Source organism: Halichoeres trimaculatus, unplaced genomic scaffold (genome assembly GCF_033239565.1).
Source record: "Halichoeres trimaculatus isolate MK-OKI-2021-1 unplaced genomic scaffold, fHalTri1.1 fHalTri1_scaffold_1, whole genome shotgun sequence".
Lineage (NCBI taxonomy): Eukaryota > Metazoa > Chordata > Actinopteri > Labriformes > Labridae > Halichoeres > Halichoeres trimaculatus.
Window position 1 is genome coordinate 7524524 of NW_027437179.1, and position 24195 is coordinate 7548718.

The 24195-nt window shown below is 40.5% G+C and overlaps 2 protein-coding genes across 3 annotated transcripts in view; both read left to right on the forward strand.

Moving 5' to 3' along the window:
* Positions 1 to 1913, forward strand: part of efcc1 (EF-hand and coiled-coil domain containing 1) — a 28218-nt gene extending 26305 nt beyond the window's left edge. For both annotated transcript variants that reach the window (XM_074670542.1, XM_074670452.1), the window contains 2 exons: positions 322 to 391; positions 530 to 1913. In XM_074670542.1, the coding sequence (XP_074526643.1) occupies positions 322 to 391; positions 530 to 663 (204 nt within the window). In that variant the 3' untranslated portion in view covers positions 664 to 1913. The remainder of the gene's footprint in view (positions 1 to 321; positions 392 to 529) is intronic.
* A 405-nt stretch (positions 1914 to 2318) lies between these two features.
* Positions 2319 to 23418, forward strand: cfap57 (cilia and flagella associated protein 57). Its single transcript, XM_074673207.1, has 22 exons — positions 2319 to 2503; positions 8076 to 8167; positions 9829 to 10142; positions 10240 to 10499; positions 10595 to 10769; positions 10847 to 10999; positions 11669 to 11802; positions 13261 to 13426; positions 13515 to 13628; positions 13721 to 13933; positions 14254 to 14427; positions 15914 to 16075; positions 16324 to 16479; positions 18502 to 18595; positions 18696 to 18886; positions 18973 to 19146; positions 19224 to 19382; positions 19493 to 19636; positions 19854 to 19970; positions 22741 to 22875; positions 22962 to 23105; positions 23176 to 23418. The coding sequence occupies exons 1-22, from the start codon at positions 2439 to 2441 to the stop codon at positions 23347 to 23349; spliced, it is 3510 nt and encodes a 1169-aa protein (XP_074529308.1). The 5' UTR covers positions 2319 to 2438; the 3' UTR covers positions 23350 to 23418.
* Positions 23419 to 24195: the final 777 nt, after the last annotated feature.

The window sequence follows — 24195 nt, forward strand, 5'->3', positions numbered from 1 at the left end:
GGTTGTAAAAGACACAAAAGAAAGTTTTGTTAGTGCCGTTAAAGGACGTTTCCCTCATGTGCAGAAACTTGTTAAAGTTTTCAATTAAAAGTACACTTTCAGCTTATAAATCACCACTCAAGACTTTCTGCAGACTGCCATGGGTTTATGTTCATCTATTTGTGATAGATCACAGGCAAGGTTTGATTAAAGATCTGAGGGCAAATTAATTTCACTTGTTAAACACATGTGAGTGTCTCTGTGTGTTCACCAGAGTCAGATTACTTATGAAAGAGCCCGTTAATTGCCTCACAGCTATTTGAGTTGTCTCTGTTGTTTCAGAATGTCTCACGGAGGTCTCTCGGGAAGATCTTGCTCAGCACTTTGGAGTCTTGCAGCGATCCACAACATGGTAAGTAGTCTCATGCGTCAAATAAAATCAATACAAGCCCTGTGAAATGTGATAATGAAAATTTACAGTCACCCGAGGCATGGAATTGGATTAAATTCTCGTTCACTTAGCGGTCACATCTGTTCTGTTTTTACCCAGGGAAGGCCCACATCCTGGAGGTGCTCAACGCGCTCTATCACGAGCTGGCTGCCTGTGAGATTCTGTCTACAGGTGGCCCGTTAGAGCGAACGCAGAGTCAGCAGTCTCCAAACGCCCTCATCATCTCCTGCTGATCAAGACCGCCCCCTGCTGGGCCACTTATGCTCCAGCATGGCTTTGAAAAAGGACAATGAAAGCTTGAAAGGCCATAAAAGAAGTTGCTTACTGTGTATAGTGTATCATATTTCTCTTACATACTCCTCAAACCCTGTTATCTATAAAGGGATGTTAGTCTAGAGTGTTAATTAGTGAAGTAAAGCGTTTTTTCTACATACAGAGAAAACATTTCTCAAGATTTTATATTGCACACAACTCTTACACATTTATTTTTTTCAACTACAGAGTTTTGAATGTGAAAATGTTGAATTAAGCTAACCCTTTAATGTCTGTGAAATGTGTCTGGTCAAAACATTCCAGATAGGGCTGTACAAAGTTATCTCATTCAAGTATATTCATTTTTACATGGCTGGAGATCTACATGTTATTATACTGTTCAGTGATTAAGGTTGTAGATAGCAGGTCGATCTGTCTTACAAAGGCAGCTGTAGAGAGTTGGAAAAGGACAGTTTTACATCAAAGAGGGATAAGGGTCAGGTCTGTGTTTTTACGAAACCATTAAAACCTTTACATACAGAGCTTGAATAACTATGTCATACATTTCCTTGAAAAGCCAATGTGAAACCCCCCCATCACTGCCAGCTTTAGCAGCTTTTTCCACTCATATTGCATGAATATAAATGTCACAGAGTATTAAACAGCCTTTTTTAAAAGTAGGTATGCCTCATCAGAAACAACCATCACACATAACCTCTAATTTTGATCTTATTATTGAGAAATGAATCTTTTTCTCAATGGATTTCTAGTGTGAATCTAATTGGGTGTACAAAAGAATGTCATAGAGAATGGTCTGTTGTTTAAAGGCTCTGTTAACAGAAGGCTACTATAAAATCATTTAACAGTTCTCTGTTAGTAGTTACCCTGCTTTGGGAGACATGTGTTAATGAAAAACAATGATGTTTATTATTGAGAAATGAATCTTTTTCTCAATGGATTTCTAGTGTGAATCTAATTGGGTGTACAAAAGAATGTCATAGTTGTTTGACCGGGTACATATTTAATAGCTTTTAATGCTAGACAATTAATTCCATGCTATTCTATTACTCTTTTCCATTATACAATAACAAAATATTCACGTGACTAGCATGAATTTACCTCTGCTTGCGCAATAACACTCTCCATAAGAGCCTATTTCTTAAAATGCACAAAATTTCAGTGAGACCTCATTAGCTTAATATGTCCATTTAATTATTTCAAGCATTAAGACGCCAATCCATCAGAGTTCTCTCTTTCTTTCCTTTTTACATCATTTGTTCACTTTTTGAAAAATCAAAAGTTTGTTCTCAAAAAAAAGAGCAACATTTGTCTTGAAGTAAATACATCTAATAACAAAATTCTTTTCATTTTTTATTTTGTTTTAATAATCTAAACACTCAAGAAAAGCAGTTATCTGAAATTTCTCTTGCAGACAGAGCTCCCGCCAAGTGACATTTTCCTGCAGAAGATTGTTTAAATGACTTAATTGTGCAAGTCATCAATGAGAGGAATACGTCGCTCTAATACAATTCCCGAAGTCCCGCGAGAGTGGGCAACAAGAACTCAGGAAGTTCCCCATGTCCTCGCGGGATTTCCTGGTTGCTTAGTGACCGGACTCTAACTTCTGCCTGTCAACTTCTACTCGTAGTGGGAGTGTTGCTTTCTTTACATTAAACTTATGTTTATCGAGGGAGAAGTTGACGGTCCTTTTTCCAGGGTTGGTCTGAAACTTTAAAACCTTTAACTTGAATCAAAAATGGCGACAGTTATTGCACAGCCGCATTTCATCTTCGGTGTGAGGACAGGTGTGAGGAACAACATTAGTTCAGTCAGACAACTCACGTTTGAATTGTTTATTTAGCAGCAAATATATTTATGTTTGGCGTCCAGGCTCCGGCCTCATCACCCCTCACAATAAATTTACATGGTGACATTGAGGAGTGATGAGCAAAACATAGTGAACATAATCCCCCCCGGAGCCTGCAGGTGGTTGCTGGGGTGGTGGTGGGGGCAAAGAAACATGCAGCATTACAATCGCAGGGCAGCCAAGGCATTGACAGGCAGAGAGGGATGAGAGACTCCCGGTTTAAATAGACCGCCCAATTGAGAGAGTGTGATTGCAAGATGGTTATGACGTGTGAGACACGTGGTATGTGTATAGCAGTGCTGCTCGAGTTGACTGCCTGAACTAGCTCGCGGGCTCGCCCCATTTCAGTCAGACAACTCACGTTTGAATTGTTTATTTAGCAGCAAATATATTTATGTTTGGCGTCCAGGCTCCGGCCTCATCACCCCTCACAATAAATTTACATGGTGACATTGAGGAGTGATGAGCAAAACATAGTGAACATAATCCCCCAAAACAAAATTTAGGAGCCTGGGCCAGGATGTAGAGCCTACTATGTGTGGCCATGGCACCAGCCGCCGTGAGGCCATTCCCCGCCAGTACAGCGCCCGTCGGGGAATATACTATCTAGTGTTCTCTTCTATGTGTGACCATGGCACCAGCCGCCGTGAGGCCATTCCCCGCCAGTACAGCGCCTGTCGGGGAATACACTATCTAGTGTTCTCTTCTATGTGTGACCATGGCACCAGCCGCCGTGAGGCCATTCCCCGCCAGTACAGCGCCCGTCGGGGAATATACTATCTAGTGTTCTCTTCTATGTGTGACCATGGCACCAGCCGCCGTGAGGCCATTCCCCGCCAGTACAGCGCCCGTCGGGGAATATACTATCTAGTGATCTCTACTATGTGTGACCATGGCACCAGCCGCCGTGAGGCCATTCCCCGCCAGTACAGCGCCTGTCGGGGAATACACTATCTAGTGTTCTCTACTATGTGTGACCATGGCACCAGCCGCCGTGAGGCCATTCCCAGCCAGTACAGCGCCTGTCGGGGAATACACTATCTAGTGTTCTCTACTATGTGTGACCATGGCACCAGCCGCCGTGAGGCCATTCCCCGCCAGTACAGCGCCTGTCGGGGAATACACTATCTAGTGTTCTCTACTATGTGTGACCATGGCACCAGCCGCCGTGAGGCCATTCCCCGCCAGTACAGCGCCTGTCGGGGAATATACTATCTAGCGTTCTCTACTATGTGAGGCCATTCTCTGATAGCACTGTGGCTGCAAAGGGAACATTCTACGTTGAAGATGCAGACCTATAGCATTTATTAGATACTTTCTTTAACCCAGCAAACCACCTGATATGCATTGACAGTATTAAGCAGCAAGTAAATCCAACTTTTCTTTCATTAACACTTTCAAGCAGAAGTTCAAGGGCTTTTGAGCAAGCTGGATCTCTTGAGAACCATCATAGCATTGCTAGCAGAAGACGACTAGCAACCCAGGGATTTGAGTGTTGAGGCAGGCAGATGAGCAGCAATGGGCATCCTTGATCGTCAGGGACTGAGGGGACTAGAGTTCGTCTGGCAGGCAGTAGCACAGGCAGAGAGCAAGCAGCTTTTGGAGAACCAGGATCTCATCATAGGTTGTGACCATCGATGATGAACCGGAGGACGATTGATGGGTTGAGGGATGATAATGCCAATATTCCATCATAAAAACAAAGAACAAATAATGGTATTAGTTTCAGCAATAACCAGTGGCAAGATCTATCAGAGTTTCAAGAATATGGAATACATGTGCTCTTCTAAGTTGAATCAGAATAGTGAGCTCAAATGATAATAAAGGAGAGGCCTAGATTTGGATTTGCCACTGAGAAACTATAAAGCCATGAAGAGAACTGCTTCTGGAAGAAGAACAATAGAAGTCAAATAGGTCTTAATCTCAACACTGACTTATGCACCAGTGATTTAAAGAGGGGCATTCTTTATCATTGCTTGGAGGATATGCCTTAAGTCATTGAGAGCAGCAGAATGGAAGGGTCCCCAAGAAGAATCTGAAGTCTTAGCATCTAATGTAAAACTAAATCCAGACGAGCAAACCATTAACCATAAAGAATCCCCCAAAACCAACTAATGGAGCAGGGTCATTATAAACTAGAGAGAATCTTAAGTCTCCACAAAGTCGTTGCAACTGAAGAGAGATCTAATGAAACCTATATCATTATTATAACTTCATTGAACATTCCTTGTGGCAACACCATAGCTCTTGCTCCAAATAGAGAAGGGAGTTTGACCTTAACTTACTGAGAATTTGACAAGGTTGTTTAAAGAGCACAGGACTGCTAAAATCTTTTACTAAACCAGTACTCAGATGATTCACAAAACATCTATTGGGGAGAATAAACAGAGCTTTGGAAAGAGCCGTCACGTCACCGGAGTTGAAAGATACTTCCTATTAATTCCTCGATTCAGCAGGAGTGAGCCTCCTGAAAGACAGAGCGAGGGTGGCTGTCTGCACACCAACTCCACATAGGCATTATTTAACAATTAGGAAATGCAAATGTTTTAATTGCAAGAAAACAAACAAACAAACAAACAGGGAACTCATATCCTGAAGAAAAAGGTGCCTGACCCTTTAAGAATGATCTATAGAGCTAGACATGAATTTGGCTGGAATTCTGGGGCCGGCAGGTCTTGTAACAGTTATCACACAAAGAGAAGTCATGAAAGAGTCTCGGGTTTTACGCCCGGTAAAGCCAGCTTGTGTGGTCAAGGAAATAGGCTCTGAAGTTTCAACAGGTTTTTTTTTTTTTTTTTTTTTTTTTTTTTTTATGTATATCATTTTCATTTAATTAAATTTATTATTATTGTGTATTATTATCATCCTGTATTCATTCATTCGTTATCTTTATTAATAAATAAATTATTATTATTATTATTTATTTTATTATATTTGTAATTGTCATAAGTATTATATTTGTTTTTATTTTTTATTTTTAATGCCACAATAGATATAACTTAAAACCCAATTCACATTTTCACTGGCAAAAGAAGACATAGGACATGACAGATTCAGAGCACGGATTGAAAGAAGAGTCAGATTAAGATTCTTCTTAACAATTTAAAGGACTTCCCTGGCTGATGACCAGAAATTAGATGTTTCCACAACATTCATCTGTTAATGAATTATGATTTGCAACGCATTGATTTTTTTTTTTTTTTTTTTTTTTTTTTTTTTTTTTTTTAATTAATTAATTTATTTTTTATTATCTATTCTTTTTTTTAAATGTTATTATAATAATTATTATTTTAATTTTTATTTTATTTATTTATTTAATCATTTATTTTTAGTTCATTTTATTATTTATTTATTTATTTATTTATTTTTAATCATTATTATTCTTTATTTATTTCAATTTTCTTCCAGTCTCACAGTCTGACATAAATGCACTGGCAGAGGTGAAAGACAGCAGCACTGCCTTCAAACATACCCCCATGCAGAGGAGCAGCAATGAAACTCTGAGAATTGGTCATAACTGCATGACCTCTCCCAATCAATTAAAAACAACTGAATGCATTGCAATAAAACACTGAATATATGGCTTTTGTTTTATTATTATTATCATTAAACTATTATTTATTATAACTATTATTATTTTATTTCATTTTCATTTCATTTCATTTTATTTCATTATTTATTCCTCTATACCTTTGCTATTTCTTTATATATTTTATTTATTTATCATTGTTTTATTTCTATACCTTTATAGAAGGTATAGCATATTTCTTGTATCTTATATCCATTCCTTATATCTATTTAATTAATTTATGTATTTTAAAAATATCATAATTCATAAATGTATTTATTATTATTTATTAATTTATTTAGTTTAACTGACACTGAATTGCCTTGCTGCTAAGATAAACTTGCTTTTATCTTTTATTTCTTTATTTATTTGTTTAGAGAAAATGTCATACATTTCAGCTCTTAGCATTCATATTCAGGCATTTTATAAAAAAAAGAGAATTTAAGACAGTTAAGATCTTAAATTCAAATTATTGGATTTTATGATTAAAGGCTTTTATACCTTGCAGATACCCTGAATCGAATCTCTGAATGTACACGACATCTTGGCTGAAAGATTGAGGTGCTCAAAGAAAGATCCACCATAGATGAGAATGAGGTCTGATAACATGGCAGAGTAACAAATTCCTCACTGTATTGAGCATAAACTGCAAGCAGGTTTTAAAACGCCTAAAGCCTTATAGATTCTGCCATTGTAAAAGTTTTACAGACCTGGATCACTATTCTCAAGAACCTGCAGAATTTTATGCAATCTACAAAACTTTTGTCTGCAAATCCGAACCCACGCAACGTAATCTTTACCGATATAATGTCAAAGCCTGTCAGAATAAGAGCAAAGATAATACGCATATTAAATGATAAAGTAACTACATCTTGCACAACCCCCGTGTCTGCTCTGATACGACAATGAATAAATAAATAAATATATAAAAATGCATCAAATAAGTAAGGAATAATTACAACACAAGCAGGAGAGTGTTGGCTGAGGGGCTTAGACCTGCGTCCTTTGAATGACGGACCAGTGGCGGACTTTTAACTAATCCAGTTATGAAGGCAATTGAAGGCACAACGAGATTACCTGCAGGAATTATTCCCCAAAGAATCAAGAGCGACAGGCAGCAGGGAGCAGGGACCGAGAGCCAAGGCAGGGGCTGGGACTGCAGTTCCCAGGGACCTTTGCGGCGTCAGTGGGAAAGACCGGGGCAGGTACAGCAGACACGGGAGAGCCCAGGTAGCTCACATGGCGAGAAAGGGAGTCCATGGCATTCAACTAGGCATTTCTGACGATCGGAGACTCCCACGAGAGGTGAAGACAGAAGGACGCGTCGATGGAGGTGTCAGGATCCGGCAGTTCCGATCTCCGGTTCGGGAGAAGCAGAGTGAGGAGCAGAGTGCGCGCTTAAGCTGGAGCTTTACCTTCCCCCTGGAGGGCCCGCTGTTCGCTGTGCCTTCGACACCCGGCGTCGAGGCATCGGGGAAGGTTTGTTGGATCAGCAGATGATCAAAACTGTTAACGGCTGAGGCTGACCAGGAACGTTAAACTACGGCTTACAGCTCTCCCAGGTTGAGGTGCATGAGCCGCCCGGCAAGTCATTTGCTGGTAATGTAGAAGGATGATTCATTCATGGAGCAAACTTCGCCGACCGAGCCTGGGTTTCAGGAATAAACCAACGTCCGCCTCTGAAAGTCGAGACTCACCCTTTGAATCAGAAACGGCGAGAGACACCGCGACCTACGCAGCCAGAAGGTAAAATCACGAGCGGCAAAGAAACATGCAGCATTACAATCGCAGGGCAGCCAAGGCATTGACAGGCAGAGAGGGATGAGAGACTCCCGGTTTAAATAGACCGCCCAATTGAGAGAGTGTGATTGCAAGATGGTTATGACGTGTGAGACACGTGGTATGTGTATAGCAGTGCTGCTCGAGTTGACTGCCTGAACTAGCTCGCGGGCTCGCCCCATCTTTGTCGATGAGCGGACTGTCGTGTTCCCCAGCGGAAACAACTGTGTGTGCTACAACACTGTCCAGAGATCACAGAGACTCATTCCAGGTGGGCTACGTTTCCTACTTTGATTATTTTATATACACCGTATGTTCTGGAAGGTGAAATAAACTGAATGTTAAGTTGGAAAACAGTTTAAGTAATCAATCCCTGACAAGTATGAAAGTTAATTACCGCCATTAAGGGGTTTGACCAATCAGAGTCAAGCATCTGACACACCCGGAAGGTCAGTAAGAAAGCCTAGTATGTTTATGAAGAATGGATGAATAAGAATATATGGTCGGTTTTGCACCTGATGAAATCAAATGGTGTGCTGTTAAATTATGAGCAGCTCTGTTCCAAATACAAATTCAATCCTCCTCAATATGAATTTACAAGACTATTAAAAGCTTTACTCAAAAAAAAAAAATCATATTTCAAACCCAAAATATAATTGAATATCATCCTATCACTCCAAAACTTGGTTCCATATATCCATCCAGGGGATCTCTCTCCCTGATAAGAAATGTAATATTCATTTCATTAGACATTGTTTAACTGAGAGTATGTGGCCTGGTAAAGTTAACAAAAAATAAATCCTCTATAAATTTGATAAAGCATCCATTATGAAACTAAGAACCTCGTATTTAAAGCTTCCAATTCAACCAAAAGTCAAAGAAACACACTATAAAATTATGAATGCCATTCACCCTTCTAAAGAATTACTAAGAAAACGATTCAATATTGATGATAATACATGTACCTTCTGTCAAGTCAGTGTGGAGACAACAGACCATATATTTTTTGGATGTATCAAAACACTGATTTTTTTGGAAACACTTGCAGGACTGGATTCAAAATGAAATTGAAACTCTAAGTCCCATCTCAAGAGACATTGTAACTTTCAGAACCCTTCTTCAAAACAAGAACGATGAACTTTGTTGCAACTTGGTCCTCTGTCTAGCCAAGTTTTTTATACATAAACAAAGACTGCTGAAATCACCCCCCATCTTCAAGGTTTTTTTAAACTGAATTTGATCTGTATCTAAAATCTCTAAAATATATGAAACATAATGGACATGAACAAATTTATGAAATATTGTGTATACTTTCCACAAATGTATAACCCCTTGTACGCCTTTTTTTTTTTTTTTTTTTTTTTTGGGGACCTGTTCTGACATTGTCAATTGACATGATGTTTAATATTGTCCTATTTGTTATGTAATTAACTGTAAATAAAGTTTATAAAAAAAAGAAAAAAGAAAAAAAAAAAGAAAGAAAGCCTAGTATGGTAGTAACTAGGGACGGAGTCAGGATTTCAGTTTTGAATGGGCCTTAAATTAAACAAATCAGTAAATAACTATTTCTTTATAGATATATTACTGTTACAATACCTACAGTCTTTCCCCAAATCATTCTCTAATGCTACTGGTATAACACTGGCTGAATGAGTCAAAACTTTTTTACCAACGGGCTAAAAATTCCTTAACTTGGCATATTTTTATTAAGACAGGACATCTAACAATAAATAAAAACAAATAAAGGGAAAAAAAAAATAAAGAAAAGGTTGAGAGTGGGTGGGCCTGGGACCACTGGGCCCACCCATGACGCCGCCCCTGGTAGTAACTACATTTATATTTGCAAACTGTGTGTGTTAACTTGTTGTAAAATAAAATAAAGAGCCCCCACTCCACTCCACACACACTCAATGTCTGTTATTGTTTCTGCAGGCTCAGAGAAAAGCACGGACATACATGCTATGGCCATCAGTGCCAACCGGCGTTACCTGGCAGTGTCAGAGAGTGGGGAAAAGGCTACCATCACAGTGTTGGACCTGCAGCATGAACAGGGCAGAAGAAGAAAAGTCCTCACTCCAGGAGACATGCCGGTTCAAGAGTTTGTATGCATGGCTTTCTCCCCAGATTCTAAGTACCTGATAGTTCAAACAGGAGGCCCAGACTGGACTCTGATCTTCTGGCTTTGGGAGAAACAAAAAATCCTGGCAACTGTCAAGACCACTAACTCAACCAACCCTGTTTCCCAGGTGAGTCAAACATACTGTATCAATGCAGCCACAGCTCACCTGACATAAAACATGCACACACTGAGCAATTTATAATATTCTATTTATGTCTTCACAGGTCAGCTTTAACCCCTACAACAACATGCAGATCTGTGTCAGTGGGACCGGCGTGTTCAAACTGTTCCGCTATTTAGAGGGTGCCCTGAAACCGAGCAACTTCTCAAAAGTGGACTCCATCAATTTCCTGTGCCATGCCTGGATGACGGCAGAGTGTGTGATGGCAGGGACGGACACGGGCAGGCTGCTGGTGTTTGAGTCCGGAGATCTCAGGAGGGAGATAAGCATGGCTGTGAAGGCTGTGCAGGATCAGTCTGACAGGTCAGTGGCACACGTAGAAATTTAATATGTATGAATCCACACCTTTCACCCTGTTTTTGCAGCATCTCACTTTTATAAATCAATTAACCACACAGGCAAACAGAGATGAAGAAGATAAAAGACACGGATGTGGATGGAGGTCCTGACGTGCCTCGTATTACAGCCATTGTGTCCTACTCAAAGGGTTTTGCCTGCTCCTTTGGGCCTGGCACTGTCTGCCTCTTTGAAAAGACTGGAGAAGATGGTTACAGAAAAATCAGGGAAATTAAGGTAAATTCTTTCCAGTAGCTTGCTACAACAAGAGGTGTGTTTATTCATTAATGCTCATGTGTGTGATTTCCTGTTAGATCCCTGCAGACCCGTACTGCAGCGAGCTGACCCCAGCAGAGAGCCAGGTGATTGACACAATGTGCGTCAGTCCAGCAGAGGAGACTCTGGCCATCAGCACAGACAGGGGACAGCTCTACAGCTTCAATCTGTCCACTGTGGAGGTGAACAAGGTATAACAGTCGCACGGGTCTCAGCATACTTCTTAACTTTAACCAGAAGACTGTGCAGACTAGGAACAGTGTTGTTTATTTATGTTTTGTTTTTATCTGTCTGAAAAAAAAATTCAAACCATTAGTTAAAAAAACGTTGCTTCAAGAAGGAATTCAATATTTTGCCAACAAATATATTGTATTCATCACCACACTGCTACACTCTTCATCATCATCTTTAAACTAACATTATGATTAATTAGGCTTCAATCAGGAGCATATTAAGTTTGTCAGTGTCAGATTTACCTGTTTAACTTCTCTTCATGTAACAATTATTTTCTTTCTTATGTATTTTAGTCCCTGTTGTGTCTTTCTCTTGCCATTTTTAACACTTTAATCCATCTTGCTAACAACTATTGGACAGTTTATCATTCAGTTTTACAGATTAACCGCATGGCTAAGCAACAATGAGAAATAAACAGTATACCTGGTGAATTAACACTGAAAGCATGTCATAGACAGCTTTTTGCTCAAACCACAGCGCAGTCCAAGCACACTGTAACTGAATAACTTGATGACTTCAAGCCTGGAAGTGATGTTTTCTTCTTGACACTCATTCTGCACATCACTGCAACACTTTAACTCCTTAGTGTGACACTGACATGTACTGCTTGGTACTTTATCTATCAGGGGGAACATTTTGAGTTCCTGTCACAGTCCTTTCACTCAAAGTCCATCACTGGGTTATCCATCTGTGCACGGAAGCCCCTTGTTGCCACCAGCTCTCTGGACCACTCTGTCCGCATCTGGAACTATGAAACAAGGTAAAAATACAATTACACCAAAAGCTCTCTGCTTTTGTCAAGTCCAAGGCACACATTTGAACACACAAGAGACAAGCTGAGGGTTTACTCACAGAGGCTCAGAAATCAAACAGCTGTTTTTATATGATTGAAGCCAGTCTTTTCTTCAGTCTATTTCAGACAAACAATAATTAAATGGCTTTAAATACAGAGTATTAGCATGCAATGTAAGGATGGGTACCTTTCACATTTGAAAAGATACGGTACAGATGCCCGGTGTATGGGAATTAGTATCAGTACGCAAAGGAACCAATTTTCTGTGCTTTTTTTTGTGTTTATGTGGCATGAGTTTCAATTTGTTTCATAATAAAATCTCAAAGTTTTTTGATTTAACATATCTATTCTTCAAAATATAACTTTGCAATGCTGTGTTTATGTCCAGTATGGAAAAAGGTCCACTCTTCCATTTCCTCACAGTCACAAAGACTCGTAAGGTACCTTTCGATTTTACGTGATTTGGTACGTGGTACTACAGACAGAATTCTGTTAGTACCTATAAAAGTACCTAATTTGGTACCGATCACTAATGCTGTGCTGCTTGTAGGGATGGGTATCTTTCATATTCAAAACAATACAGCACTGATGCCTGTACCTGGAAATCAGTATTGGTACTCATCAGTACCAATTTTTCAGTACTTTTTTGCTTTTATGTTTAAATATATATTAATTTGTTTAAAAATAAAACCTTAAAGTTTTTCAATTTAACATATTTATTTCTCATATAAACTTGCAATGCTGTGTTCATATCCAGTTTTGAAAATTGCCTTTTCTCTACTCCCTTACACTCTCAAGGATGCGTTTAGGTACCTAAACATGGTACCATTTGATTTTGCGTAAATCGGTACCTGGTGCAGCAGATGGAATTTGGTCTGTACCTATAAAAGTACCTCATTAATTTCATTTTATTTATTTAGAAGGATAGCCCCTTGAGCTGGACCACCTCATTTTCAAGGGGGTCCTAACAAGACATAGGACACACACAAAAAAATACAGTACACAACAGCATAACAGAGTACAAATACTAACACACCTATACAGTGCTCTCATAGGCTGAGTCAGTCACAATTGCAGCAACCAGGTAATGATCCTAAAAAAGTAAATAAACAAATAGATAAGTTGGACAATGGTAACAACATAAAGGGCAAAATCAAAAACAGGAGCAGGGAATTTGTAGATGAGTAAATGAATGAGATTTAAAGATAGGAAAGGATGTAATTGACCGTAGTGAGTCAGGGAGCTTGTTCCAGTCAGCTGGGGCTTTATACTTAAATGCACAACGTCCAATTTCTTTGGTGATTCTGGGGGTAACAAAAAAAGATTGCTTGCATGCCGGAGTCTACATTGCAATGTTGATGGTATTAATAACTGCATTTGAAAATTAAAGTACCCATCCTGAATCGCTTTATTACCTTTTACCAGAGAGTTGGAGCTGTATAAGGAGTTCCAGGAGGAGGCGCACAGTGTGGCTTTGCACCCCACTGGCCTCTTCATGCTGGTGGGCTTTTCAGACAAACTCAGGCTGATGAACCTGCTCATTGATGACATCCGCACCTTCAAGGAGTTCACCGTGCGCGGCTGCAGAGAGGTGAGAACGTGTTTTTGACTGTGTGTCAACCACAAGATTCACTTTGAGCCTCAGCTTCTGTTTCATCCTCTGTCTCTCCTCCCCTCAGTGTGCCTTCAGCCATGGGGGCCACATGTTTGCAGCTGTCAACGGAAACGTCATCCACATTTACCTGCTCCTCTCTTTTGAGAATATTATCAATCTGAAGGGTCACAATGGAAAGGTGGGTTAAGCAGGTGTGTTTCATGTTTCAGCAGGAATACCTCTTAAAATACCTCTCTCATAAATAAAGCAACGCTCTCACTGCTACTGCAGATACACAGCATTGAATGGAGTCGAGACGACAGCAGGCTTGTGTCATGTGGGGTGGATGGTGCCGTGTACGAGTGGAACATCCAAACTGGCAAGCGCGAGTCTGAGAGCGTCCTCAAGTCCTGCAGCTACACTGGTGTTGCCTTCTCTGCAGACTGCAAGACCATCCTGGCTGTGGGAACAGACCATACGCTGAAGGAGATCCAAGACTGTCAGGTAAAAAAAACAATGAGCAGTCTTCATCAGCTCCTCGCTGAGTTTCCTTCAATTACACAGAGTGCGGTGTAAGAGGGAGTTTTTAGAGCAAATCAGACTAAGAGTAAAGCGTTTTGTGAAAGTAGTTTTTATCATAAGTATAATCATTTTAAGTATTATATTATAATAGAGCACAACACAGGATGTTATCTTGTAACACTTAACAAATAAAGCAACTGTAACATATAACATCAGATATACTGTAATAAGGTTAACATTGATTGGTTTATAAACACTTTTGATTCCTGTTATACTGTATGTGTTGGTCTGTTGTTTCACAGGTTCTCAGAGAGGTTCCTGGTGATGGGGTAGCTCACACAGCTGTGGCAGTGTCTCACTCTGGCAGGGTTGTCTTCACTGGGACCTCCAGGGGAACCATCAGAGCCATTAAATACCCGTTACCCATCCAGAAGGAATGGCTCATGTACCAGGCTCACTGTGGCCCCGTCACCAAGGTTAGTGGAACCCCAGACTAACAGAGCAGTATTCTGTCACCTCTCAGTGTTATAATATTAAAAACAAAATAAACTTTATTTAGAGCACCTTAGAAAACAGGATTACAAAGTTCTTAAGAGAATATGAATGAATAGAATAAGAAAAATAAAAGAGAAATCTGAAAAAGACGCGAGGTCAAGAATAAAAAAACAAAATTAACAGAGGAGAAAAAAAATGTGTAAAAGGCTTAAAGTGATACTCCGGGATGGAACAAGTTGGGTCCTATCACAAGGTTTAGGGCAGAAATTACCCCTACAGCAGTGTTTTTGTGCAGCAGAAGCCCAAGGCACATGCACCAAACACCCCCTCCCTGCTCCTCTGCCGGTTTCCTCTGCACTCAGACGGGCCAATTTTTACTTGACCAAAAACACAAATAAACGGACTCCCACCAAAAAACTCTGATATCGGTCTGCATTCATGCTTTATTTAGATAATTTTCAGCGCGTTACTTTCACATAAAAACACCGCTAAATAAGGCTCTAGTTCTCATCGTGTCGTAAAATGGCGCTACCTCCGCTGTGTGTATCAGTTTGCGCACGCGGCGTGCCAGATATAAACAAACACAGGTAGTCTGCCAGGACGAAGAGACACGATGAGAACTAGAGCCTTATTTAGCCGTGTTTTTGTGTGAAAGTAATGCGCTAAACTTCCCTGAATAAAGCGTGAATGCAGACCGATATCAGGTCAAGTAAAATATGTCCCCGTCTGAGTGCAGAGGAAACCGGCAGAGGAGCAGTGAGGGGGTGTTTGGTGCGAGCACTCTGGGCTTCTGCTGCACAAAATCACTGCTGTAGGGGTAATTTCTGCCCTAAACCTTGTGATAGGACCCAACTTGTTCCATCCCAGAGTATCACTTCAAGACCACCAACCAATAAAAGGAAGTAAAAATAACAACAAAAGATAAAGGGTTTAAGATACTGCCTGAGAAAAAAAGTTAAAATTAGAACAAAATAAGAAAAGAAGAAATCAGCATTTCAAGGATAGAAACACACTCAGCTGAAAAAAATACATTTTTAACGATGTGCTTTCACAGGAGATTTCCTGTGAAAGCACATCGTTAAAAATGTATTTTTTTTTAAAGAGTCTGCCATTCTGATCTCCTCAGGCGGGTTGATCCATAGGGTGTAAGCTCTGACAGAAAGGTCAAAGGTCACCTTTAGTCCTCAGCCTTGATTTTGATACAGCGAGCAGAGCCTTGGCTGAGAACCTCAGGTTAAAACTGGGCACATATGGACTGAGGGTGTCTGAGGCAAGACCAGCGTGTGCTCTAAAAGTCAGCACTAAAATCTGAAAACCAATTTTAAAATTTATGGAGAGCCAGAGGAGAGAAGCTAAAACAGAAATGATCTGATCTCTCTGTTGATTTCAGAGCAGCTTTAAAATGTTCAGAAAACTAAAAAAAAGAACTGACGTCTGCTATTTTATTTGCTTCACCTGTGTCCTCAGATGGTGATCACATTTGACGAACAGTTCCTGCTCAGCGTGGCTGAAGACGGCTGTCTGCTGATGTGGAAGATTATCGATAAGGAGGGTCGTGGACTAAGGAGCAACAGGCAGATCATCCACACTGAAGAGATCCTTGTCACCAAGTCAGACCTGGAGGAGAAGGTCTGTGTGTGCTCATAAAACAGCAGCTGATAGTGATGGCTTTGTTCTGGCCCTGCTAGCTTTTTATAGTGTTTTGAAGGGAGCATGTTTTATTTAAGTAGAAAATGTTGTTATTGCAAGAAATGTAAGTCCAACAGTGTGGTTGACAGATGTTTCTTCTATGTGGTGGCTAGAGGCCCTCGTATCAGGCACTGGGCTAAAGGCACTGTTACACCACTGATTGAGAAATCTTTGTGTCTGTGTTGCAGAACCAGAACATGCTGGAGCTGAAGATGCGTCTAGAGGAGCTGCAGATGGAGAATGAGTTCCAGCTTCGCCTGAAGGACATAAACTACAATGAGAAGATTAAAGAGCTTTCTGACAAGTTCACACAGCAGATAGAGTCTCTGGAGACAACACAGCAGGTTAGCTGATCACACTTCTCCAACTGATGGCTCTGCTTTTATTAATCAGCGCCTATATTCACAAAGCTTCTCAGAGTCCTCTCAGAGAGCTCCTAACTTAACCTAAGGCAAGGCAAGGCAAGTTTATTTGTAGAGCACAATTCATACACAAGGCAATTCAAAGTGCTTTACAGCCAAAATAAAATAAAATCACATCATAAAACATTGGAAATGATTGATTAAATTAAAGGAGGAGAGTGCAGATAAAATACTTCCAGATGTTGTTTGCAATGCTAAACAGAACTGTTTTCAGCCGGGCTTTGAACATTGTCAGAGTTGGGGCCTGTCTAACATCTTCTGGAAGACTGTTCCAGATTTTAGGGGCATAAAACTGGAAAGCAGCCTCACCGTGTTTAGTCCTGACTCTGGGCACCAGCAGGAGACCTCTCCCTGAGGTTCTCAGAGACTGAGTTGGTTCATATGGTTCTAGCATGTCCAAGATGTACTTGGGTGCTAAACCATGAAGGGACTTGTAAACAAGCAGAGCTGTTTTAAAGCCAGTTCTCTGGGCCACAGGAAGCCAGTGCAGAGACCTGAGCACTGGACTAATATGGTCGTATTTTCTGGTTCTGGTTAGGACCCAAGCAGCAGCGTTCTGGATGTACTGCAGCTGTCTTACAGCTCGTTTTGAGAGTCCAGTGAGCAGCTCGTGACAGTAATCTAACCTGCTGGAGACAAACGCATGGATCAATCTCTCTAAGTCAGGTTTAGACACGATTCCTTTAATTCTGGTAATTTTTTGAGATGGTAAAAAGCCGCTGATGTTATTGCTTTGATGTGGCTGTTAAAGTTCAGGTCTGAGTCTAATATCACCCCTAGATTTCTAACCTGGTTACTCACATTTAGAGAGAGAGTCTGAAGGTGACTGATAACACTTTCCCTTTGTTTCTGTGGGCCACAGACAATGGTTTCCGTTTTGTCTGAGTTCAGCTGGAGGAAATTGTTCTGCATCCACACACTGATCTGTTCAACGCAGCGACAGTGAATCTACAGGCCCATGTTCGCCTGCAGTTAGTGACACGTAGATCTGAGTGTCATCAGCATAGCTGTGGTAGGACACATTACAGCTGCGTATTAGCTGACCCAATGGGAGCATGTACAAATTGAATAATAGGGGTCCCAGGATTGAAGCCTGGGGAACACCACAGGTCAGGGCCATTTGGTCTGAGACACAGTTACCAATTTCAACAAAGAAAGTCCTGCTCTCGAGATAGGACTTGAACCAGTTTAAAGCAGTACCAAAACTCCTAGCTTCAGACTCCAAGAGTCTTAGCTTAGGATTGATTCAGGAAGCTTCTGAGAGCAGCTCTGAGGAGGAGAAGGAGGAGACAGAAACTTTGATCTTGGTGAGGAGGTGTGGTTGACCACGTTGCTAGGTATGACGCAGTCTCCTTAAGCTGTACAAAAAGGGAAAAGATGAGGGGGGAAAATGCTCTGTGCTCAGACTGTATTAAGAAATGTGTAATCATGATATTAATTTCATATCATGATGATGAAGCTCAGCTAAATTATACTAATAGTGACACAGCTTCAACCTCATTCACACACCGACTATATTGATTTGCTTATTGATCCGTTTACTGTTAATGCTACTCGTATTACTACTCAGTGAATTGGATCTTTAACGTGGACGCAGACTCAGCTGTCAGCACTTCCTGTCATTGCTGGTGTCCTTTTGAAAAAGCAGTTTGATTTTGCAGAACGACCAAAACAAGGAACGACATGGATAAAAAAGATTTAGACTGGGGAGCCTGCTGTTGGCACGGCTCATGAAGGATAAAGGGTGTTAAGAGGGAACTTGGGTCCTGGGATCACGGCACAAGGGAAGAGGCAGACTTGGGAGCGCATTGCCAAACAAATCAATGCTTAGAAAAATCTTAGAATCTGGGGAATTCTAAGATTTTCTAAGAATGATGTCACTAAGTTAGGATGCTTTGTGAATATGAGCCCAAGCCTTTATTCTGATATGTACTGTACCCGTAGAGCATGAAGATGGAGATGGAAAAACAGGGACAAGAGCACCAGGAGAGTTCTGCAGAGGTGACTCTGAGTCACTCAAAGCAGCTGTCAGATTTGGGTAAGAGGGGAACAGGATGATATTTAAAACAGTTCAGTGGATGTATACCTGTGTGACAGAGATAAATGTGTCTGTTTGTCTTCTAATCAATCCTATACAGAGGTATCCTATTGTCAGAAGCTGATTGTGGAGCACGAGAGGTACCAGGATCTTCAGCAGAAACATGAACGAATGCAGGAAGACTACGAGAAGCAGCTGACGGCCGCAGAGGAAAGCAGAATCAAAGCCTTAGAGGAGGTGACGCAGCTCTACGAGGCCAGGCTGCAGGAGAAGTCTCAGCACCTGGCTCAGGTTAGTCACTCGAGGCAGCAGCAGGAGGAGAAAGAGCTTTAAAGTGACAGCACGGATAAAAAGTGGCGTCTTTAAACTTTGTGTAGTGTCAAGAGGAATCCCAGCAGCGTGACCGTGAGCTCAGAGAGATGATCAGACAGACGGAGGAGGATCACGAGAAGATGATCAGCAACATCCAGCTCAAGTATGAGAGGAAACTGTACATTGAGCAGGAGACCAACGCTAATCTGAAAGGAGAAACTGTCAGCGTTACACAGAAGGTGAGCACAAAAAGGCTTCACTGGAATCTGAAGGGTTTTATTTCACACCTGATCTTTGTTTCCCTTTCTTCCCTCAGGTCTACACCCTGCAGAGACACGTCAATGACAAGTGCACAGACATACACAAGATGAAGCAGGAGCGGCAGAGGCTGATGGGACTGGTCCGCTCACTGGAGAGTGACATCGAGGAGCTGAAGCGGCAGATCGCTGGCCATGAGAAAACCAACCAGGACAAGGTGGCTTATTAAATATTTGATTAAAACATTTATAACATTTGTTCCAAAAAGTTAAGACCAACAGACAAAACTTCAGGCTTTCCACTGAACTCTCTCCATCTTACTTCCAGGACAAGACCATCTCCAACTTGAAGAAGAAGAACCAGGAACTGGAGAAACTGAATTTTGTTCTTGATTTCCAGTTGAATGATTTGAAGAAAGAGACTGAGCCTCAACAAGATGACATCAATGAAAAGATAGAGCGAATCCGACAGGTCTGTGTTCAGACAGCGAACAGAAAACCTTAAAGAGATGTTTGATTATTTACTAAAGAAAAGTCTTGGGAAAAGTTGGACTTTCAGTGATATTAACATGTTAAACTGCTCTTGGTCAAAATCTCTCCTCCATTAACGCACATAATCAGCAGAGGAAACTTCCCACTGTTGAAACAAACAGTGTGTGAAGTGTTGACAGTGATTCTCTGTTTGACAGCTGGAGGAGGATCTGGTGAAAATGGATGAGCGCAACACTCAGCTGAAGTTCACCATCTCTGACCTGAGACTGAAACTGAAGACCAGAGACAAGGAGATGCAGAAAGAGACTCAGAAGGTAAAAAAAAAAAAGAATATTGTGACGCAGCCTTAGCCAGTTTTCCCTTTCTCATCTTCAACTTGTTTGCAACAAACGCATCTACTCATGAGCACATCACGCCTGTGCTGTCTTCACTCCACTGGCTCTCAGTTCATTTTGATGATTTTAAATTTAAAGTGATACTCCGGGAAGGAACAAGTTGGGTCCTATCACAAGGTTTAGGGCAGAAATTACCCCTACAGCAGTGTTTTTGTGCAGCAGAAGCCCAGGGCGCTTGCACCAAACACCCCCTCCCTGCTCCTCTGCCGGTTTCCTCTGCACTCAGACGGGGCCATTTTTTACTTGACCAAAAGCACTAATAAACGGACTACCACCAAAAAAATCTGATATTGGTCTGCATTCACGCTTTATTTAGAGAATTTTAGTGCGTTACTTTCACACAAAGACACCGCTAAATAAGGCTCTATTTCTCATCGTGTCGTAAAACGGCGCTACCTCCGCTGCAGAGCCACAGCTGGCTACGAGGCACTCGCCGCTTAGTGTATCAGTCCGCGCGCGCAGCGTGCCAGATATAAACGAACGCCAGTAGTCTGCCAGGACGAAGAGACCTAGAGAACTAGAGCCTTATTAAGCTGTGTTTTTGTGTGAAAGTAACGCGCTGAAAATTCTCTAAATAAAGCGTGAATGCAGACCGATATCAGATTATTTCGGTGGGAGTCAGTTTATTTGTGTTTTTGGTCAAGTAAAATATGGCCCCGTCTGAGTGCAGAGGAAACCAGCAGAGGAGCAGGGAGGGGGTGTTTGGTGCGAGCGCCCTGGGCTTCAGCTGCACAAAAACACTGCTGTAGAGGTAATTTCTGCCCTAAACCTTATGATAGGACCCAACTTGTTCCATCCCGGAGTATCACTTTAAGGCTGATTTTTTCTAAAACCATTCACAGCCTTGCTCCTTTCTACTCGTCAGAGATTTTAACTATCCACAATCACAACGGGGCTTTTAGCTATCGTTAGACGTCCCAAAGTCAAGATATAAACAGTGTGGTGACTTTTATTTTGCTAGTGCTGCTCCCAAGTTATGGAACAAGCTGCCCCCTGACATTAGCAACACTACTGATCTCAACCTTTTTAAATCTAAACTGAAGACTTTTGATGGCTTTCAACTCTGACTTGGGCTACCCTGTTTTATGTACATTTTCTGTTCTTTTCTGTTTTATCAATTGTAAGGATGCACAATGTTGGATTTTTTGCCAATATCCGATATGCCAATATTTTACAACGTATTCAGCCAATACCAATATTTTTTTTCCATTTTTTCCACCTAATTGCAGAGATCATCAACTTTCTCCTGTATTGGAAGAAACATGCAGTGATATACTGCATATCCATATCACTTCCTTTCGGTATGATGTTTTTTCTTGTGCAAAATTGGAAAAAATAATTCTTCAAACTGCGTATTTGTTTATGACAGTTACTTTCAAACAAAATAACACTAAGAGATAAATCCTACTTAAAACTTGGATGATGCTCATGATTCATGGATGATGAGACAATTATGACAATACCCACAACCAGGACAATTTCACCATTGACAGTCAGCAACTATAACCTCTGTTCACAGGGAACATTTGAGAAGTGCAGTTGTTCAGCTGTTAAACCCAAATTAAATCAAAATATCTACTCTCTAAATGAGTCAGCTACACGTCAGCTACAGACTGCTGCTTAAACTCAAATTGAACTTAAAACAGGAGCCAAATATGTGTCAACTCAATCTTCATTGTCCAAACAAAATCACACACACACACAAAAAAAAAAACTATTACTAACTACCATTGTACAGTTTGAAAGCCAAAATACCACCATCAGAGGTGCCGCCATTGTGCAGCCAGAGTCTGTGCAGTAGAATCTGAGTGGAGCAGGGTGACAAAAATGATTATTATTTTTTTCTTTCGAGGGTCTAATCTCCTCTTGGCTCACCCTGACAACATATTTTAAATTCCTGAAAAATAAAACACAAGAACATCAGCTGTCAATCATTGTTAAACGTGAAGCCTCATTTTTAACCTCTAATAACTAATGAAAACAAAATTTGTCAGAGAAAAGAGGACTTTAATACTACACAGCACAGTAATATCTTTAAATCACCACAACAATCAGATGTGAGAAACACTTCTGCAAGGTGTATTGATTTTTTAAAGTTTGACCACAGCCTATCTGGAATGATTGGGGAGATAGATTTTTTTGACCTAGCAGTTTTTAAGGCAACCTCACTTTGAGTAGAGTGAGGTAACGTCATTTTTATTACAGCCAATGGCAAATATTAAATATTTCATTTTTTAACCCGTATCAGCTGATACCGATATCATACCTATATGATTATGCATTCTAATCCATTCCGAAAGGCTTTTAACACCTTGTAGCTGTGTTGCACCTTCCTTAGCACTATATGTACTGTTAATGTTTTTATGGCACTGCTTCTATTTATAATTTTATTTCTGACACTATTCTGAATCACTTTGGTACCTTTTTGGTAAAGAGCTATAGAAATATTTAATCCTTAGTGACTGTTTTAGAGGGACTTTACAGAGAGCAATGAAAGATATTTTTGGATAGATTAAAACAACTGACCTTAATAAAAAGGTCTGTATGAGTATCTTTAAAACTCAAACTCTTTGAGAACAATCAGAGCTGTCAGTTCTCAAACTTGCTTGATTGTTTCACTCATGGTTCGGATTCTAGGATATGGTTTAACAAACTGTGATATCTTTTTTTCTATCTTTTTTGTAACTAGGTCAAAGATTTGGAGACTCATCTCCAGCGGCTCAAGTCAGACCTCCATAACTGTGTGGGCTTTATCCAGGAGCCCAAGAAACTGAAGGAAAGTGTGCGGGCCATCTATGCTCACTATGTACCACAGCCTGATCAAGTGAGTGATTCATAGAGCTGTGAAGCCTTCTTTATAAGTACTGCTACATACTTATTAAAAAATATGTACATATGTGTGCTTTTCAGATGGAGATGACGACTGTAAATGAAGACGTGTGCAGGGCCTTCATTCGTCAGCAGGATCACCTCCAGAGGACTGTGAACAGCCTCAAAACAAGGCTGGTCAGATCAGCGGAGGATCACGAGCAAGTCTACGTCAAGATAATGAAGGTAAATCATAAAACACAATCACACACACAATCCTCCATGAAGTGTGTTAAATTTTAATTCTGCTCTGCAGGAAAATATGACTCTTATCACTGAAATCAATGAACTGCGGAAGGAGCTGAGTCTGGTGAGGGCCCAGGTCAAAGACTACAAAGCCAAGCTGGCCGCCGCCAAGCGGTCTAAGAAGCCACGTCCGAAGCCTGAGGATGGTCCCAAAGAGGAGCCGAAAAGTGAAGACACCGGCTGAGACTAAATAACACCAATTTTCCCTGTCCTTGTTTGTCTTATATCATTCTGCAAACTTTTTTTAACCAGCAGAAACCAAAGCTTGATGTCTTATCTCAGATAAACCATGGAGGAAGTATGAATCAAAATATTGTTGTATTAAAAAAGATTATTTGTATTGGGTGTGTTTTGTTTTTCTCACCGTGCAGATGAGAAAAGTTAGCTCTACTCAAATCACAAATTATCTGAATTATCATCAACAGATTAAAATCTTCAGGTTTGTTTATACTGAAGGATTAACGCAGTAAACGTATTCACAGCCGTTAATTTACAATGATATTTACTCAAAATTCATGTGTCCGTAACAAACAAAATTATAAGGAAAAATACAGCTTAGGAAATATCAAACAATGATGTTTGATGAGTTAAAGTCCCTGAAGATACTAATTTTGACATGTAATGACACATGTAGTTACAACTATTGACCACTTGGTGGCGGTATAACAGCAGTAGCAGATTGAATGTTGTGAAAGGAATTTTTTGCATCCTTTTTATTTACTTTTTAAAACTTTAATGTGAATGGTAAATGGACCAATACCTATATATCACTTTTCTAGTCTCTCAGACTACTCAAAGTACTTTTCACTACTAGTGTAATTCACCCATCCATACCACATTCACACCCTGATGGTAGAGGTTTTTCTACCACAGTCACACCCGTCCACACACCACTGACCAAAAGATGGAGCAACCTTCTAACCTGGCTGTGGATCATCTTATCTAATCTTATCAATGGGTTTAAGATGGTTTGCAATTACTCCATTGTTTTATTTTCCATATTATGGAGGTTTTAAAATGTATACAGGAA